At 31.9% G+C, this 21,679-nt stretch overlaps 1 protein-coding gene across 1 annotated transcript in view; it reads right to left on the reverse strand.

The window, feature by feature from the left end:
• LOC143063320 (uncharacterized) overlaps positions 1-15,337 on the reverse strand; it is a 35,039-nt gene extending 19,702 nt beyond the window's left edge. Inside the window, exons 1-10 of the mRNA XM_076235392.1 lie at positions 15,217-15,337; positions 13,938-14,020; positions 12,124-12,195; positions 11,049-11,136; positions 9,671-9,750; positions 9,081-9,140; positions 6,262-6,361; positions 5,364-5,425; positions 2,341-2,400; positions 1,226-1,310 (exon numbers count right to left, since the gene is read on the reverse strand). Coding sequence (XP_076091507.1) covers positions 1,226-1,310; positions 2,341-2,400; positions 5,364-5,425; positions 6,262-6,361; positions 9,081-9,140; positions 9,671-9,750; positions 11,049-11,136; positions 12,124-12,195; positions 13,938-14,020; positions 15,217-15,319 — 793 coding nt within the window. The 5' untranslated portion in view covers positions 15,320-15,337. The remainder of the gene's footprint in view (positions 1-1,225; positions 1,311-2,340; positions 2,401-5,363; positions 5,426-6,261; positions 6,362-9,080; positions 9,141-9,670; positions 9,751-11,048; positions 11,137-12,123; positions 12,196-13,937; positions 14,021-15,216) is intronic.
• Between the last annotated feature and the right edge of the window lie 6,342 nt (positions 15,338-21,679).

The raw sequence follows: 21,679 nt of genomic DNA on the forward strand, positions 1-21,679 counted from the left end.
AATAATTTAGAAAGAAGTTTCCTGGAGCACTTGGAAAAACCAGCAATATGAACACTTATGAACATCATACTTATTATTCACGCCACCTCTAGAATAGGCAGTTTCACAATAACTTTGAAGTCCGGCTTTTATCACTGATGAAATAGATGTTGATAATTTCGAAAGAGGTTTCGTGGAGCACTTGGAAGACCCAGCAATACACCGTTGTTTGTAAGGACATTTATGTAGTTTAGGTATCCAATACAGTGATGAAAGATCCAGTTCTTTATCTTTGGTTGAAATTCCAAAAGAACATAGAACAGTTTAAAACGTGACCAGCAGGATTATTTGTGAATTGGGAACTAGAACAAGTGCAATCCGGAAGTTTAGACTTGAAGTCGTCAATATTGAGATCCTGCCAAAAGTGTTTGTAATTGAAAATTTTAGTTGCAATAGGTTTGGTATAGGTAAAAGAAATGATTGGTAAAGACTGATCTTTGAAATAAGGAGGTATTTAAGATGACAAGGTGTGCTAACAGAACAGAAAGACGTGAAACGTACGACGCAATCAATACGTTTCTGTTGATTTTTATCAATGCAAAATTGTGATTCTTTCTTTGAAAACGTATGTTGCCTGTCGTTTTCAAATATTGCTCAGTGTTTTGTTGAAAAAAAAACCTTAAGGACGATGAATAAACTTCTAAAAGTGTTCCGGGATTGCAAAATTATAGAAGAACGTGATTGATTAAATTCGGTAGGACATTTGTCAAAGAATTACTGATTCAAAAGAGTGAAACGAACGACGACACAACATGACAATGTGTCGCTATAGTTTCGTCTCAAATGCTGGTGACCTTTTTAAGCAATATTATATAATATTTAGTTACTAGTAAAGTAGTCTGAATTGTGATTTTACCGATGTACGATCTTTCCACACACGGTTATTGTTTGTTACGATGATTTGTCTCTTCTTTATCGATTAACGAGATTAGCACATCGGTTATTTATAATACAATATAATGATATTAGGGTCTTGATTTACATCATTTACGCTCAGGTTTCCCCGTAGTATACTGATTTATGGTTAGAAGTCAAAATCAAGTAATCAGAATTATCTTCCTATATCTATTTTTTTGTAAAAGTCGAGCATCTATTCAAGAGATATTTTTTGGGGGGATACCTTTAAGTTTCAAATCACACAAAATTGATCAGTTTGCACCAGGCAGATTATATTATATATACTTACCACTGAATTGTCCAAAAACACATGATTGTGTAGTACAATAACACTTCTCATGAAAGTTGATGGGCAACTGTGTACATTGCGTCATCTGAAACAGTCGCAAAATTATTTGTGTAAGTAAAGGCAACAGTAGTGTACCGCTATCGAAATTCATAAATCGATCGAGATAAAAAACAAATCAGGGTAACAAACTAAAAGTGAGGGAAACACATAAAATATAGAAGGAGAACTACGACACAAAAGAAACATTAAAATTAAGACCTTTGTTAAATAAAATACTAAGAATGCACTTTTTACGTCCGTGGGTTTTCCATATTTTATCATAATTATTTATATAATTGTTTGTATATGCATAACACATAAATAGCTTTATCACTTATATACATAAAAAGAAATTGTAATAATGAAACATTATCTTATTCAGATAAACAGGGGATGGAGAAACATTGTGTTAAAGAATCGGCATTCAATTATCCCTTTCAAACTGCTTGACAGATGACTTGATAAAAGTATCTTCATATGTGTAAATATGCCTCGCCAACATATTTTAGTTGAATCGTGAGGAAATAAAGTGAAATAGTTAGGAATCTGTTAAATGTGACAATCTTTCTCTCTTGTCAATAAATTATTTAAACTCTAGCAGATTGGAAGCTGGGTAAATACTTTCAAAAACTGAAGAAACATACTTGCGATAAGCCGACAAAATTGTGATAAAAAGGCTGTTGAGTTTTGTGTGATTTCGAATTTTTGGTATCATCATAATTGTTCACTCTATTTCACCGAACGCTTTTTGTTATTTCTTAAATATATTATTGATTCTTATAACTATGGGAAAAAACTCCTGCAAAATGAATAATGTGATTGAAGACACAGTCAGCAAAAGGATTGGTTTATTTGTGAAATTATTGACAAAGGAATACAGGTACCCCAGTATATATTCTTGTCCACTGTACTATTATGAGAGTATTAATGAGAGAAGATAGAAAGGATGAATTGAAGGTGAGAAAATATCCAGGTATTGAGGTAATAGTAAAATACGTTATTTCAGATGAACAGAAGCACAACTGATGCTGATTTAAACATTTGAGATCAAAAATTTCAAATAAATCTTCACTTACATGCTTTCCCTCACCGCAATGTTTTTTAATTCCATGGTTGTCAAACGAGATTTCACACACCTGAAGATGCAGATGAAATTATTTAATGTTTACATATACATCAACGAATAATTTACAAATTAAGGTAAACACTTTGCATTCTCTTCAATCATAAAAATAGCCAATTATTTATTATGGTTAAATTCCGTCATAACAAATAGTATTATCAGTTAACTACAACTTAACGACAGACGTGTGGTCCACTTTCATCATGTTGTTTGTAATAAATCATGAACTTGTAGATAAAGCAATTTAAACACCTATATAATGTCGACATACTTTTTTCAACACAATTGTTATTCACCTGTTTTGTTGGTTGATGACATTTAATTTATCTTCAGGCATGTTTTGTGGACCTCTCCTTTTTGAAATGGCATTGCAGGTTCTCATTTCTGCTATACTTCTTTTAACATGTTTAAATACAGATTAACACACAGCACAAAGGTGTCAGTATTCACCTCAGAAACTTACAAAACCTTTGAATAGACTTATTAAGAAGGGATATAATTACGATACTGTTGTCAAGTCATTAAAGATTGCATATTTTGGCGTTAATATTGAGTCACTGATAAGGTCTTTGCATCGGAACTAAACACATTTATTCTAAAAACAGTTGTTGGCATGACACGGGTTATGTTCTTCTCATATATGTTATGATGGTATGATACTAAACCCCTAACGGGAAGTATTGTGCCTGATGTTCATATGATGAAATCATAATCTTTCAGTCAGTTTAGTTGAAGTCTGGAGCTGGCATGTCAGTTAACTGCTAGTAGTCTGTTGTTATTTATGTATTATTGTCATTTTGTTTATTTTCTTTGGTTACATCTTCTGACATCAGACTCGGATTTCTCTTGAACTGAATTTTAATGTGCGTATTGTTATGCGTTTACTTTACTACATTGGTTAGAGGTATAGGGGGAGGGTTGAGATCTCACAAACATGTTTAACCCCGCCGCATTTTTGCGCCTGTCCCAAGTCAGGAGCCTCTGGCCTCTGTTAGTCTTGTATTATTTTAATTTTAGTTTCTTGTGTACAATTTGGAAATTAGTATGGCGTTCATTATCACTGGACTAGTATATATTTGTTTAGGGGCCAGCTGAAGGACGCCTCCAGGTGCGGGAATTTCTCGCTACATTGAAGACATGTTGGTGACCCTCTGCTGTTGTTTTTTATTTGGGCGGGTTGTTGTCTCTTTGACACATTCCCCATTTCCATTCTCAATTTTATTTGTTTTTTAAGGCCTACATCAGCTCAACAAAGATGGTAATTAGATTAAAGGTTGGTTAAGATGTCTATGTTTTCATGCTATATTATTTTTTGGAGTATTATTCAACTTTGTTAGAAAATAATCATCAATAAGAAATGTTTAAATAACCAAATTTATATAATACTTATAGGTGAATTGTATATCATAGAAATGCAATTGTCTTTATATGCATGATTACCTTTAGAAAGAATACAAAACCTTTGAGTTAAACTTGTTTACATTTGCTAGAGTATAGGGGAGGTTTGAAATCTTATTTTGACTTGAAAATTTACGTTGTCTATATCTATTCAGCATCTATCTTAAATTCAATACTTTTACTGCTTTTATAATATTTTATTTAATTTAGAAGCTGCAATGGCTTATTGGGTAAATGTGATGAAAGTCATTTTATGCACAATCATTTGGTCTGGTCTATGCATATGTAAATTAAAATAGTTCAAACAGTATTATCTTGCTCATGTTATAAAAAAAACACATAAACAGTATGATTCGGTAGGTGACATTCATGAAAAGGGAAGGGGATTGTAGTTACGACGTAAGAAACATATCCGATATTAGCTGTGAAACGGTTATTCTATAGCGGTCAACCAATATTGATGGCGTCCGTAAATTTAACGAAGGGATGATCAAGGAAATCATGATAGGAAATACAAGCACGGGAATATCGTAATTATTAGGAGATATATACCCAAAGTTGCCGTAGGTATTACTACCTCAACTTTGGTGCTACGGTGTAGACACAATTATATTGTTTTTTAATTAATTTCTACGTTTTTTACTTTTATCATTTGCCTTAGGTTCCAAATTCCTGAGGCAGAAGTATATTAATCAGATTTTACTTTTTCGGATTCATTTTGGTTTTGTATCCCTACAAGTATTCAAATATTTATACGATCATAGCTTTTGATGTTTCCAGTTTGAACGTTCACGGATAAGTTAAATGAAGGAAAGCAAGTCAGTATAACCAATTTATACAGTGTAATTTGTATTCTCTATCACTTGGTTGAGAATAGTTTTGTTGGACTATTTGTTCCGAAGGGTATCATGAACTGTTTTGACATGATTAACAGCTATGATAGTCATAACTTTCTAAACTCTCCTTTTTGAGATTTAGATATAATTTAAAACCCAAACTGTTTGAGGCGGAATTACAATAAGTCAGAACGTGGCTGTTCTTTTATAGTCACTATCGTAAATTATACTAAAAAGCAAATATTAATCAAAACAACGCTTTAAAAATTTGTGAATTCATACCTATTGGAGATAATCACATCGACTGCGATCTCACATTGACATTGTATGGGATGGAGAATGGGACCGATAACATATTTGAAAAAATCACTCCATTATTCTTACTAAAAACGTGAAGGGTTATTGTCAAAAAATGTCAGTCTCATCTTTACTGAAATAAGCCGTGATGTTATTCCATTTGAACCCGACTTTATGATTGTAACATTATGACTGTATTATTAATAAGTGATGGTTATCATTGTACTTTTATATTCTTAATTTACATTCGTATGTCTTTTATGGACTACTTTCGATGAAATCTTTTTTGATCATATGTTAGCACTATGCTCTTTCGACTTATATAAGATTCAGAATTCTATTTTAAAACCCCTTAATTATCGATAATTTCATCATTTTATAAAACAAATTAATAAAGTTAACACATTCCCCATTTCCATTCTCAATTTTACATATTCATACTTACATGGTCTGCATGACAAGAATGATCATCATGATCTGAACAAATAAGGCCTGCAACATGGTGTCCTACAAGAAACGTGAATCAATATATAATATGTGATAATTATTGTTTAAATAGTTGTCGAAGGCATTGGGCTGACTTTAAATACCTATATGAAGTTATATATATATATATATATATATATATATATATATATATATATATATATATATATTTTTAAAAAGATATGTGTTTTCAAGGAAAATATAACTAGACTATACCAATTTTCACTTTCGCTATTAACCCTGAAGAACTACATATTTTTCATTAAATGGTTAAAACATTGTGTTAGCGGTATATCGTAGTTTTTGAATTTTCTACATGGATGACCGAACGGATTTGACAAATTTTGGTAAAGTTACCTATTTTTTTTCATTTGTTTTGTGTTCGGTTAATTTCTAATAATTTCAAAATTTGGTTCTGTAAAAAATCTTTCCTGCATTTACCTTCAACTTAACGGATTGAATAATAACGGATTAGAAAAGTACGTGCACACCGAGAAATTTATATCTATAGCTACATGTATAAGAAAACAATGTTGTTGTTTCTTGTCTGCAATAGTTTTGCCACACGATTTAACGGTGGATATTAGGGGAAAATCGAGACGTTATAACATTAACAGCTGTTATGTCATAAATAAAGAAAACATGTAACAAAAAGTTTATTTTGTTGGGGCAACAAATTAGCATTCATGAAAGGAAGGATAGCATTCTATAAAAACATGGCCGAATATATCTGTAATGAACAAGCCTGAGGATATTATTATCTAAGCTTTTAAAGAATCTATCTATCACTCATAAATATCAAGTTGCTGATTGACAATTAGAAAACACAATGAACTATTAAATAATACATAATATACCTGCAACAATGGAGATAAGAGTATGGTCTACACATGTCCTAGTGTCGCAAAAGCACGAAGATCCAAGGCTCAACAGATTTGGAAGACAGTGCTGTGTATTCTAAAATCAAGGGATAAAAGATATAAGATAGAACCAATCAAATAATGAAAAAAAACTTGTTTAAATACAAGTTTAACGCAATGTCCTTTCAACGTCTTTTTTTTAATTTTTGGATAAAGCGTGTTACCCATTGCCATAAGTATAAGCTGGCAATACAACCAAAAATCCACAAAATTCTAATCAGGCATCATTACGTTATGAGTTCCTTAGCTGTATCTGGCAAAAAATTTAGGAGTTTTGGTTCTCAATGCTCTTCAACTTCGTTCTTTATTTGGCCTTTTACACTTTTTTGGATTCGACCATCACTGATGAGTCTTTAATAGACGAGGCGCGCATCTGGCGTGTATACTAAGTTTAGTCCTGGTATCTATGATGAGTTTATTTACTATATTCCAAATATTTTCACTTGAACTTGCAATATTCTAACAGTCAAAATAAAATAGAAAAAAAATTACTATTAACTAGTGCACGAGTAATGCTATTGAAATCTAAACATATCATTGAATGTTTATAAATTAAACTAGATAATTGTTAAGAGTTTGTTCGTTTATTTGCATATTGTGAATACAATACAAACCAATCAAATACTTATCAGTCTATCTTTAGTTAATTTTGTTGTGATTCATTTGAACTGACTAATAATTACTAATAAATATTCGAAGTGTATACCGGGTAGATACTTTAATTAACAGCTAACAAATTAATCAAATTAATTTGAGAACGGAAATGAAATTGTAAATGTGTAGTAGAGACAACAACCCGAAAACAGTCGAAGTCCATCAGTGGGTCTCCAACACAGCGAGAAAATTCCGCACCCGGAGACGGGCTTCAGCCGGCCCATAAACAAAACGTGTATTATTTCATTGCAAATGGACGTCATACTAAACTTCAAAACATAATAGAACTAAAATTAACAAATATACAAGACTAACAAAGGCCAGATGCTCATGACTTGTGATTATTGTATATCTGCAAATTGACATTGACACAGTCATACACTAGGAGTTTCGTCGAAGTATCTATTTATTTGTCAATATCTTAAAAAAAATGAATGCTTGCGTAAAAATGTACCATGCAATATGTTATTTTAAACATTGCGTTACCTATCATTTAACATTTCCCAATGCTCAGTTGAAAGATCGACTTCACCATCTCATTAAACAGAGCTTTTTCTATAAAATGGGCATCGTAGACACAAATTTCTTGTTTTGTGTTACAATAATTTATATTTTGTGAAAAACCACACTGAATCTACCAAAGAATACTACTGATACTAGAAGGACTACTTCGTACCTTCATATTTTTCTCAATTTTTTTCTCAATATTGACACAGATGGACGACTTCACACGAAATCTATGATAAACGGGACGAGTTCAACTTCCAAATTATCAATTTCCCATTGTTCAGCAGTAACAAACCTTCTGCCACCTCATATGATGTTTACATATCTCAATTCATACGTTATTCTCGTGCATTTTCATTCCATACGGACTTCATATACAGGAGTGTGCTCCTAACGCAGAAACTGCTCCAACAAAGTTATAAATAGGACAGATAAAAAAAAAAGACACTCCGTAAATTTTACGGACACAATCACGAATTGGTTGATCCATACGATGTGTCGTTATCCATACCTACGACGGACATTTTTACCACGTGTTAGATTGTGGTTTGTCATTACGTCGTCTGATGTTTTAATTACCAAATGTGACTTATTTCCGATTATGAGTGTTTTGCTGAGTGTTACTTCGCATTGCTATAAGACGAGTCGCGGTACTTTTCTATCTAAAATTCATGTATTTAGTTAAAAATATAGTTCTTTATAAAGTTCTTATCGGATTTTGTCAAATGTCTTAACGTGTGTAGTTGTAAATCTATTTTTACTGTTGTATTCGTGTGTTGTGGTGGAGATAATTAATCACCCAGTTCAATTATTAGATTTAAGTTTGGATCAACGAAATTGATACGATAAATTTGGTTTACAGTTTTATTATATAACAAGGATGTTCTTATCCCAGGCAGAAAACCCTAGCCGTACTTTTCACTACTTTTGGAAACTTTTGGTCCTCATTGCTCTTCAAATTTGTACTTGTTTTGGCTTTCGAAGTTTTTTCATCTGAGCGTCACTAGTTATTCTTGTGTGGACGAAACGCACGTTTGACGTATTAAATTTTAAACCTGGTACCTGTTGTTAGCTATTATTCGTGTGTTTCTTTGTCCTATATGCTCTCCCATTTATTTTTATTGTAGTCCTGTCATGTTATGTTGTCATTTATTGTTATATTTAACATTTGCCATAAAAGCGGGAGGTTTGACATGCCACAAAACCAGGTTCAACCCACCATTGTTTCCTAAAATTGTCCTATACCAAGTCAGGAAAATAGCCATTGTTACATTATAGTTCGTTTCTGTGTATGTTACATTTTAATGTTGTGTTTCTGTTGTGTCGTAGTTCTCCTCTTATATTTGATGCGTTTCCCTCAGTTTTAGTTTATAACCCGTATTTGTTTTTTTTTTCTCAATCGATTTATGAATTTCGAACAGCGGGATACCACTGTTGCCTTTATTAGTATTTAAATTTGAAAGTGGTAGTTTAATTCGGGTTGAATTGAAGTAGTTCTGCGAAATCTTGATTTGGATCGTAAAAAGCTTAAAACTAGAAAAAAAAACATCAGAGAAACAACATATTTTACTTCAGAAGTGAAAATAAGTACTTACATGTACATCAGCACATTTAAGATGCAATTTACCGTCCTTCTTTTCTTCAATGATACAATACTATATAAATAAAAGATATAACGTACATGTGTACTTTGTTTTAAAGCTAAGATGCCTTTTTATGTTCATGTCTATTGTTCATGATCTTTTTTGAGCCTTATGTATTTAAAGAAAAAAAAATATTCACATAATAAATTTCGATTTTTTCATTTCATAGACCATACGATGCAATATCTACATGCTAAAGATCAACCGAGGATTTGTTTTCTTTCAATCGATTTATGACTTTAGAACAGCGATGTACTACTGATGCCTTTATTTATATATAACCTTATATTTGCATTCTTTTTTTGGAAACAATATAGCTTTTTACACTTGCAGTACATCTTCACAAAAGGTAACGAAATTAGCAAATTATAATCAAACAAAATCTCAACATCTTAATCAATTATGTTGAGGTTTCGGTGCTAATAAGTTTTAATTTAAATAACTTTCGTTATACTTACACATGCAATATCAGTTGGAAGAAATAATTTAAATTGACCGGTAGTTACAGATGATATTTGAAAGTATATATTATATATACGTACCTGATGTCCGTGACACACGTGATCACCACACACCAGGTCATTATGATTAGTTGTAGTAACAGTATGTTGGCCAGTCGCTGCTGTAAGTATGATTAAAGTAGGTACATTGTACCATGAACGACCGAATCTAATCGCGAGTTTCATTCTCATCTGTTAGTTAACATTGTAGTGGGCTTTTTTTGGTATTAAATCATGATCAATATGAATGCAATCTGCTATATACAATACAATACAATCTTTTTATGTGATAAAGCAATTGTACTCCACTATAATAATTAATTAAGAATAGATAAAAATAAAATGGTGTTCCCTCAACACAACAAACAAGTCCGCAAATAGCAGAATTTGGTATCAACTGTATTTTTTTTCCTCGACCATTCTTTATTGGTATAAATTTCAAGCGATTGAACTCCAACGAATCTGAACTTGTTCTTGACATGATTGTGACCATTTGAATATTTATAGAGTCTTAACGATACTCGATTTTTTTCTTAACTATGCTCGTCACTTGCTTAACCGTATTCGACTAAAGTGTCATCTCCAATTGAACTAAGTGTAAGCAGTAGACAATCAAATCTGACATTCAGACGTATGCAGAAAACTGAAACAAGCATAGATAAATTTATGTATGTAGATCATTTTATTTTTGATTTATTCCCTTTCATTTTTCCTAAAAGCAACTGCATAAAAAACAGAAATTAATATTACGCATCATGTATATATATTTCAGTGAAAATTAATTTTATACATTTATTGCATCTTGATAGAATTAAATCAGTTGGGTATATATTGGAATGAAATGAACATGTTTCGGCGAAACGGATACATTTTAGTTAATAACACGTTTGTGATGTCTATATGATATACATGTATGAGTACACATCATCTACTTTAAGGTTTTATTCCAATGCACTTACATGTAGAGCAACACTTGAATATATGATTTACTATTATGTCACTGACTTACATATTTTTATAAATTCTTGAGACAATATCGTTATTGTTTGACACATGTATTTTGCAATTTTTTAAATGCTGCAAATGTAGATCGTTGATTAGCCACGTTACATCTAAGTATTTGATTATAAGCGTAGAATACATATAGATCAACTTTTATTTTTTTTGCCCATAAAATTGAGTCGAAGTACACAAAATACAAATTGTAAAATAAGAAGTGGTATGATTGACATCGAGATAACTCTACCGAGAGACCTAATTACAAACATGTTAACAACTATAGGTAGCCGTAAGACCTTTTACAATCAGAAAAAAACAAAACTTCATACGTGTAATTAGCTTAACCAAAGCACATAAATAACGTAAAGCATGATTTACAAGGAATACAACTTTCTATTAAGTATGTATACATCAATAATACCTTGTGTCTGTTGCACACAATCATTATTATTGCAGAAACACTCATGGCCCTTGCCTAAAATGTGTGGACATCCATCATGATCCGCCTGCTTTTAATAAAGATAGAAGTTGTGCAGATATTAACTTGTTTGAAAAACAATTAACTCAATGCACTCTATCCCAATATTTTTATTTGCAAACCACAAACACATACACACACATATTCTTCCGAGTGAGTTTTAAAGGTTTTTGTAGCAATATCAGTAGTTGTTATCTGATAGTTCATTTCTATGTAAGTCGTGTTTTGTTGTTGTTGCACTTCATTGTTCTGTTGTTTCGTTGTTTTCCTCTTATATTTTGATATGTTCCCCTCCGTTTTAGTTTGTAACCCAGAATTATTTATTCTAAATCGATTGATGACTTTTTAACGGTAGCAAACTCCTGTTGACTTTATTCATTAGTACCGAGACAAGGCTAGCTATTAGTTATTTATTTTTAAAAAAATAATAACATTATTACCATACATAAATAAATAAGTTAGTTTAATCGAAAAAGGTTATAAATAGGAAGATAAAAAACAAGGTCACAAATAAAAGAGGAAACTCTAAAGATAGAAGAAGATCGGATTTGTCGACTTAGTACATGTCTCCTGATGCATGATTTAGTCGCCTAGCAAATTTACACCTCACATAAGTAAACATGAAGACTATCTTAAGATGGTGTCGTAATATTTCAAATAAAATTGTCTGCAAAAAAAGTATATATATGCTGTGCGTAAAATTAAATACCGTAGACTTAGTCGTCAGTTCGAGTATTGATATTTTTTTAGGCAGTTTGTTCATCATTTGAAGTTTTTTTCAACACAATAAAATGTGATTTTGTTTTGTATTTTTGCTATATAAATTATTCAGCCCTTGTGCTACCTCTCCTCATGAATATCAAAACGAACCCATTATAAACGACAGCTTTTTTTTTCATAAATAAAAAAATAATTTTGAACAAACAATGTTTTTTTTCTTTAATTCAAAATCTCTCTCTTTCATTCTGCGACGTGTTCACTATTCGAGTTTTACAACCACATATTCTCTGATACTTACTTTATATGGTTCATTATGTTTATTAATGCATTGACCATTGAGATGTCCATTTGTGTTGTGCAATCTGCAAACCTATTAAGAAATAAAGTATATGATTGATTTATTGTTTTGTGTATGACGTTACTTTCAACACTATTGTGTTATTTCTTTGCGGATCAAGAATAAGAAGGCATTTTACTTAGACAAATTAACATATGCTTCTTTTTATAATGGCATAGGAGTGTTAAAATGTTGACCGTGCGCCCGAAATTTTAGTATCGGGGGAACATCGTTCATCGCAAAAGCATACCAATGAAATTTCAAAAGAAGCATTCAAGTCTAAAATAGATAAATAAGATAAGACAATTGGCTCATTTGCACAACTATTGAAATATTCAAGGAATTCACACACTACGCGCACACGATGTTTAATTGGAAAATTTACGGTGAAGATCAAGTGTTTGAAAACATTGAAATGAAAAGACTCTGGAGGAGTGAAATGATACCGTTAATGTTATATCAATATGTTGAAAAGAACAAAATGTTCCAAGTTCCTTTAGCATTCCTGATGCGGGTTGGTTCGGATTGTGCAATATGGATGCACGTTTTTTATTTTTATAGTATATTGTATACTTTGTATAGATATTTTTCTTGATTTGTAACTTATCGGGAAAGTGTTTATAAGTCATTATGATTAACAATACTGTATGTAATGTCAACACCAAAAATACTGTTATGTTGGTCTCTTTGTCAGATTCAACTTCGGGTTAGTAGTAATCTTGAGATCAGTTGTGCTGTTTGTCTGTGATGTATTATAAAAAGTAAAAATTAAAATCACAAAAATACTGAACTTCGAGGAAAATTCAAAACGTATAGTCCCTCATCGGATGGCAAGATCAAAAGCTCAAACCTTTCAAACGAATGGACAACATCTGTCATATTCCTGACTTGGTATCAGCATTTTATTCTATGTAAAAAATGATAGATTAAACCTATTACACACTGATTTCTAAATCTTAATTATTGTCACGATAAGATATTACATAGACGTAAGAAGAGATGTGTTATGAGTGCCAATGCGACAATTTGTTCATCCAAGTAACAATACTACGGTCTTCATCACGGAGCCTTGGCTCACACAAAACAGCAAGCCATACATGGCCCAAAATAAACATGCATCAAACCATACAAATGGGGAAACCAACGGTTTAATCTATATAAAAAACGAGAACCACGTATGAACCACGTCCACATCAACAAGGACAAATTCTGAACATGAGATTCCTGTCTTAGGACAGGTGCAAGCAAATCAGCGGGTTTGAACGTTTTAAGTACCAATCTTCACCCTTATCTGAAAAATTAGTGTAACATCACAACATAAAAAAGATACAAAACAAAATATCAATTGAAACGTCTTAACTCAATCAAAAAAAATACTATATATACAAAAGAAGATGTGGTATGATTGCCAATGAGACAACTCTCCACAAGAGACCAAAATGACACAGAAATTAACAACTATAGGTTAACGTACGGCCTTCAACAATGAGCAAAGGCCATTTCGCAAAGTCAGCTATAAAACAAGCGACAACCACTGAATTACAGGATCCTAACTTGGGACAGGCACATTCGTTCTTTTGATATATATGTTGCTCCTTAGGAGATAACTTTGGAAGAACTTGTGTCTAATCATCTGTGCAAGTTTTAACAACAAAGTTCGAACAATGTATTCGAAATACATATAATATGATGTGTGCCATTTCAATCATGTCGTTACTGTAGTATTTATAAAATTATCATGATACATATTTGAAAAATCTGACATGTTAAATTACTTCATCATGATAACACTGGGAAGTCAAACAAAACATGTTATGTTCTGCATGGTTTCCTCCTCCTCCTGCCTTAACCAGTAGAGCTGAAAGATTGAAATTAAAATCTAAATAATTATAATACTTGCATTTAAACAATATTTACATTCGTACATCAATGAATCATTACAAGATAAAAAGATTAATCGTGAAAAATTAAGTCTTTAGGAATTTTGTCATTTTTTGTTTTTATTGATACAATTCATGATGGTGACGGTAACGAAAGGTAACACGATTATCTGGGAATTTGATGTCTTTAATGTGAACCTGACGTCTGCCCTAAGGTATCAAGGCACATATTTAATATAAATGTGGTGACCCTAATAATTCCATGTCGTCTGCACTAAGATATAAAGGCAATAACATAATCTAAATGAGGTGACATTAATGTTTCTATGACGTCTGCAGTAAGGTATCAAGGCAAATATTTAATCTAAATTGAATGTCTTTAATGTTTCCTTGAACTCTGCATTAAAGTATGAAGACAAACATATAATCTAAATGTGGTGACTTTAATGTTTCCTTTACGTCTGCACTACGGTATCAAGGGAAAAATATATTTAAGATTTGGTGACTTTAATGTTTCCTTGACGTAGGTACTAAGATATCAAAGCAAATATCTAATCTGAATGCGTGACTTTAATGTGTCCCTGACGTCTGCACTAAGATATCAATGCAAATATCTAATCTGAATGTGGTGACTTTAATGTGTCCCTGACGTCTGCACTAAGGTATCAAGACAAATATCTAATCTAAATGTGGTGACTTTGATGTCTCCTTGACGTCTGCACTGAGGTATAAACGGGAAAATATAATCTAAATGTGGTAACATGAATATGTCCCTGACGTCTGCACTAAGTGCGTTTTCAGTTTCATAACGTTTCATTGTATATATATAAATGAGAAGATATGGTATGACTGCCAATGAGACAAATGTCCATCAGATACCTGCAACTGTAGGTCACATAAAGGCATTCAACAATAAGAAAAACCCAACTGCGTTGTCTGATAGGCCCAACAATAACAAATGTAAAACAATTTAAACGAGAAAATCAACAGCCTGATTTACACACAAAATAATGAACAAAACAAATATGATATACAGCAATGTTTTAAATATCTTTAGAAGGTTTTCAAGTATGCGTGAAAATTTGACTTTCATTTCTATATTATTTAAAACTCATTTATTACAATTTAAGTATAAATAAAATATATAAACAAAGACATGAACAGTTGATCCTACCAAAAGAAAACTGAATTATTCCTAAGAAAATCCACATTTTCCAAAGTCTCAATATACGTGTATTATTGTAAGATAAAGTTTTACATAGGAGTGTTGCACGCATTGGCTTAAACTTATCTATGACAAGGCTAAAGACACGTAATCTTGACTATGAATTAGAGCAAATGATAGAAACAATAACTATTCAAACCTCAAAGGTTAGCCTATGTAAACACAGCTGTTTAAAACTATTGTTACTGTACCAGTATAAGCACCATTGGATAACGACCAAATTTAACCCTCAGGAAGAATCATAGCAAATTAAATTATAGTACAGAATTCTTGTATATTAAGTTTTCATTTATAGAATTTCTAAGCATAAGAATGTTGAATTTTCCAAAAAGTAGTCATGCATGTGAACTGTTCATTTCAGGAAATATTTTTTTAAGTAAAAATAGAACATTTTTTTCTGGTAAAAGGATTATCTAATGCAAGTTGCAGAGTCTATGATTACAGAATTGCAACTAATAGATAGAATTCACTCAGTAAAATGAGTTCAATTTAACAACAACGAATGGACAAACAACATTAGGATTAACTGCACATAAAACTATCAATTGAGGTACATGGGACCCGACAAAAAAGCGGGCATAATCCCAGATGCTCCAGAAAGAACTAAATTGAGTATTCTAAAAAAAAAAAATACACAATGTAACAGATTTTGTATGTCTTAACAAGAAATTTTACAGCAGACATTTTATGTTGTATAAATTACAAAAAAAAAATATGTTCCTTCTATCCACGCGACCATATTTCTCTTTTTAATCAAACTATTTTAGCTATATTTGGAAAAGCTCATAACTTAAAGTATTCTATAAAAAGCCCCCATATGAAGAATATGAAACAATTCAGTTGAGATAAACAACACCCTAATTTAAACCAAAACAATTTACCAATGTTTTTATGTCACACATGAACTAACGATATTTAATGAATTACAGGCTCCTGACTAAGAACAAACACATTGAGGATGTAACAAGGTTGAACATGTTTCTCAGCGCTTAAACCCTTTCCAAACATGGAACAGTGGTGTTACAGTATAACAAAAGAACAAACAATAGAAATCAGGGCTTAACTTATCAGATCTATACAGAACAGAAAAAAAACACCTGACAAAACAAATAAACAGGACGTGGCAGAGTATTTATACATTCAAACACGAAACAGAATAATCGCTGTTACTAACTAGTTCAAATTTCATTAGAAAATAAATCCGATTATATTTTCACTTATTGATCCACTTAAGACGTGGTCGAGTTTCTTTATTTAGCAACGCGAGTCAAATATTTATTCTTATCTTCCGGAGCATCCTGAATTATTCCTAGTTAGTTTTTGAATTTTGAGCGTTGTTTGACGTGCTTTTTTAAATTTGTATTCGGCAATGTATGTGTAGCTTATGCCGAAAACGTTTTTGCTTATCCTTTGTCATGGATAAGGTCTTTCTACTTCAAACCTTCATATTAGGTCGAGTTTCAGTGTTAAAAAAGTATGTGACCAATGCTGTACCAGGAAGTCTTAGATTTGAATAATAGCCAATTACTAATCCAGTATTGTTTCATACCTTATGACTGATATAATTTATAAACCTTGTCTACAGTCGAAGATGGATGTCAAATGTAAAACAAGATCTGTGGATTATTAAGGGTTTTCCATGTTGAGGTAACTATTCTGAATTTTTGTTTTGGTTGTTTTCTATTTTGCCATGGATCTGTCAATTTGTCGTTGATTTGTTAGATTGAATATCCACTCAGTTTCTTTTCGTCTCTACTTTCAAAGTAACTAAAGAACCCAAATCGTTATAAAACATGTTATTGTAAAAGTTAGCTTTTCATAAACTTTCTCTTCTGATAAAACAACGAAGAGAAGATGTAATATGTTTGACACTATCCACATGAAGATTCCCCCTCTTCTCCGGGACAACAGTGTAACAGTAAAAATATAGAATCACCTGTAAATAAGCTCATCATACATACCTAGGACTAAAATTTTACACTTACGCCAGACGCGCGTTTCGTCAACAAAAGACTCATCAGTGACGCCCGAATAAAAAATGTTTAAAAGGCCAAATAAATTACGAAGTTGAAGAGCATTGAGGACCAAAACTTCCTAAAAGTTTTGCCAAATACAGCTAAGGTAATATATTCCTGCTGTAGAAAAGCCTTAGTATTTAAAAACTTCAAAGTTTTGTTAACAGTAAATTTATTATTATGAACATATCAATGACAAATCTAGTCAACACAAAAGTGCTTACTACTAGGCTGTTGATATCCTCGGGGAAATAAATCTCCACCAGCAGTGGCATCGATCCAGTGCTTGTATATAAACTCATCATAAAAGTCATATTGAATAGGTCTTATTTATCATATTCCTTTTATTTCTTTACCATATCCATTTTATCACTACCTTTCTTTCCAATATATATGTTAATTCTAAAAAGCAACATATTTCCTGGTGAGCAAAAGGTAAATAAGGTTGCTTTATTACCGTGTTGCTAAATTTTTTATGCATTTTAGTAATAGACACAGACAATCGCAATGTATTTGATATATCTTATGTGTTAAGCCTTTATATATAGTCAGGCTGAGTATCAATCCACAGGCAGATGTTCACATTTGTGTGGTCTTTAAGTTACAGTCAATAATGTTATAACTATTTGCTATTTCATTTAACATTACCTGTACCAGAAGATGTTTACATAGTCTAATGTTGTTTTTTTTTTAAATTAGCAATCCGTTTAAAAACGAACAATATAATTGGGAAATAATAGAGTCTCGTTGATAAGATGTTTTGCTTCGCTAGACGAATGTAAAGCAAGAATACGGTTTACCTGACTGTATTCTTAATACAAATGAAATATAACATGTATACTTAATCGTAATACCTTCTAAAACATTTACAACATTTGAAAACGCCATAAATGTGTTCAAGCATTGAGTAGTTACTTGATGCTAAAGTAACCAAATCGAGGTCTGCTTGAGATAAGTTCATATCATACACGTATGCATTTCATAATTGGGAAAATATTTCAAATTGACATTGACCAACTATAAATCGAAGAAATGAAGGTTATCGATGTACAAAAACCGAAAGAAAAGAAAAACGAGATAATCACGCCTAACACAAACGTAGCAATACTGGATCAAGCGACAATTAGATGTCTCATGCAATGCATACATTAATGTAGACCGCAGCATTTGTTAACATTTCCAAGGTAGGTCGTAGGAAACAAATAAATTGAAAGATTGGACTGTTTTGGTTGATTGTTTTTTGTATTATTGAGCCTCAGTCACATTGCATCGTTCATCTTTGTTTTGATGGTAACTATGACATTTGTGTAGTTACAGTCGGTTGTCAACATAAAACTGGTAAAAAGATATGAGTTGAAAGCACCCTCTTGTAAATGAGCAGGTCATAAAATGAAAATGCATTCATTGAACTGTTCAATAAATAGAGTTAAACACATTACGATTAGACCGAGGGCATAATACCACTGAAAAATACAGAGTGGATATTGGGAAAAATATAACGTTTGTCAATAACCAAACTTACATGTGCAATTTGTCCATCTGTTTCAATTAAGACATGTCTGAGATGAAACGGACATTTTAGCTTGGATGGTTGCCTTAGTATAGAGTTCATTTATCAGATGCAAGCTTAAATTAAAATATTGGTTATTGAATAACAGGCTAGGGTATCATAAATATATCTGAATTTGAAAATAAGGAATTTGGATATATACTTTTTTGCCGTGAATTGAAACAACAGACAGGGAATGTATTTACACGAATTTAATAACAGCCATTTGAAATGGCAGCTCTTCTTACAAAAAGTCAGCCTTTTAGTTTTGACATCCTTTGCAATGTGCTTGTAGTTGGTTCCGTGTTAAAGACCGTACATTGATCTATAATGGTTTACTTGTACAAATTGTGACTTGAATGGAGAGTTGTTTCATTGGCACTCATACCACATCTTCTTATATTTATTGTGATAAATTCCTTCTAGAGAAGTTTTCTGAATTTATCACAGTTTAATGGCGTGTGTGTTGTTTGAATTGATGAAGTATTCATATATAAGGCTTGACCTTTGACCTTAATTGTACAAAAATGTGACCGAACTGAATGTCTGCAACCAAACCTATTTTTGTAGTACACGTTGTACTCTGTGTTTAAGGAAAATTTCAGTCGTAAAACATTTGCATTTTTGAAATGATATGTTTTAAGTTAGCAATTCGTCTATTGCTGTAACATCTTTGTGAAACACCATTAGCAAAAAAGCGAAAGATCACTATAGCAACCAGAAAGAGGCCAAATAGAAGGAAAAAGAGAAATCTAAAGACACCCCTTTTATTGTCTGGACTAGGCAAATAACACTCTATTAATCTGTACCGATCGAAGTTCCCTTATGGATCTTTCTTCATCAGCCAAGCTCAAATAAAATTTTAAAACAATTGAGAATAAAATTGAGAAAGGAAATAGGGAATGTGTCAAAGCGACAACAACCCGGCCATAGATCAGACAACAGCCGAAGGCCACCAATGGGTCTTCAATGTAGCGAGAAACTCCCGCACCCGTAAGTGTCCTTCAGCAGACCACTTACAAAATATGTATATTAGTACAGTGATAATGAACGTCATACTAAACTCCGAATTATACACAAGAAACTAAAATAAAAAATCGTACAAGACTAACAAAGGCCAGAGGCTCCTGACTTGAGACAGGCACAAAATTGCGGCGGTATTAAACATGTTTATGAGATCTCAACCCTCCCCTTATATCTCTAGCAAATGTAGAAAAGTAAACGCATAACAATACGCACATTAAAATTCAGTTCAAGAGAAGTCCAAGTCCGATGTCAGAAGATGTAACGAAAGAAAATAAATAAAATGACAATAATACATAAATAACAACAGACTACTAGCAGTTAACTGACATGCCAGCTCCAGACCTAAAAAATATGATTGAAAGATTATGTCTTCATCATATGCATTTCAGGTACAATCCCTCCCGTTAGGGGTTTAGTATCATAATATCATAAAATATATGAAAAGAACATAACCCGTGTCATGCCAACAACTGTTTTGTCAAATAAATGTGTTTAGTTCCGATGCAAAGACCATATAAGTGAATCAATATTAAAGCCAAAATGTGCATACCATCTTTAATGACATGACATCAGTATCGTAACTATATCCCTTCTTAATAAGTCTGTTTAAAGGTTTTGAAAGCTTTTGAGGTGAATACTGATTGTCGGGTTGTTGTCGCTTTGAAAAATAGAAACATGGAAATATAGATGCTTAAAAAATTAAGTATCTTTATGGAAAACAAGTATTCAAAATGAACAGCCACCCGTACGAAATAAGTAGTAGGATTCCACCTAGACATTAGTAGGAATGAAGTAGGAATCCACCTAGATTCAAAGATTCCATATAGAAAGTAGTCGGACATGGAATATGAACAAAATTCTGACTGGATTTTTTAATATTCCTACTTCCAAAATCCTACTACCTAGGTGAAATTTTAAAAGTCTATATGGATTTTTTTCTTCTTGGAAAATCTGATTTGATTATCTATTTTTCTACTACATGTTTAAGATTCCTACCAGAATTAATTTTTAAATTCCTACCAGAAAATCTTTCTACCTGGAAAATTATCTTGAACTGGATTCCTGTTTGCTAATGACACACATTTAGTAATGTTAAATGCAAGCAAGTTCCAGTTCACAAATTCAAAAAGAGGGGAAAGAATGAAAAGTTGCGTTGGAATACAATACTGTAAGCTAGGGTTACACAACTACAAGATAGAAATGTAGGAAAATATGGCTTATCAAGACTGAAGGTAATTCTTATACATTCAAAATGATTTTTTTTATCTGCCTACCAAAAAAAGTTCGTACTCAATTTATTCAACAATAATGCATAATCTTACTCATTATTTGTTCATTAAACTAATATAGATCTACATGTTTATGTATAACACTTTTTTTATAGCTTGCATTTATTGCAGTTTCCTGATAAATTTCATAAAGTCCATTTTTTCAAAAATGAACTTATTCCATGAATTTCCTTTGTTCTTTGTTGTTGAGATTCAAACTTATCATTGACCCAGTTGTGTATTTGTGAATATACACTTACATTTTGTATATTTTTAGATTCCTACCAGAAATTTTTTTTTTTTGGGGGGAATTTTGAAAACTTCTAGGTTTATAGTAGGAATTTTATTTTCCTACTAAATTATTCCTGCTAATTTGCATATCCCTGGTAGGAATATACAATAATTATACAATATTCCTACTAGAAAATTCCTGCTAATTTAAATTTTTCTGCTATTTTCCGTGTGGATTCCTACTAATGTCTGACTAGAATATCACTCTTTTCTGGTAGGAATTCAAAGCAATTTTTCTACCATATTCCGTGTATACTCCATAT

The sequence above is a fragment of the Mytilus galloprovincialis genome, chromosome 2 (assembly GCF_965363235.1).
Source record: "Mytilus galloprovincialis chromosome 2, xbMytGall1.hap1.1, whole genome shotgun sequence".
Classification (NCBI taxonomy): Eukaryota; Metazoa; Mollusca; class Bivalvia; order Mytilida; family Mytilidae; genus Mytilus; species Mytilus galloprovincialis.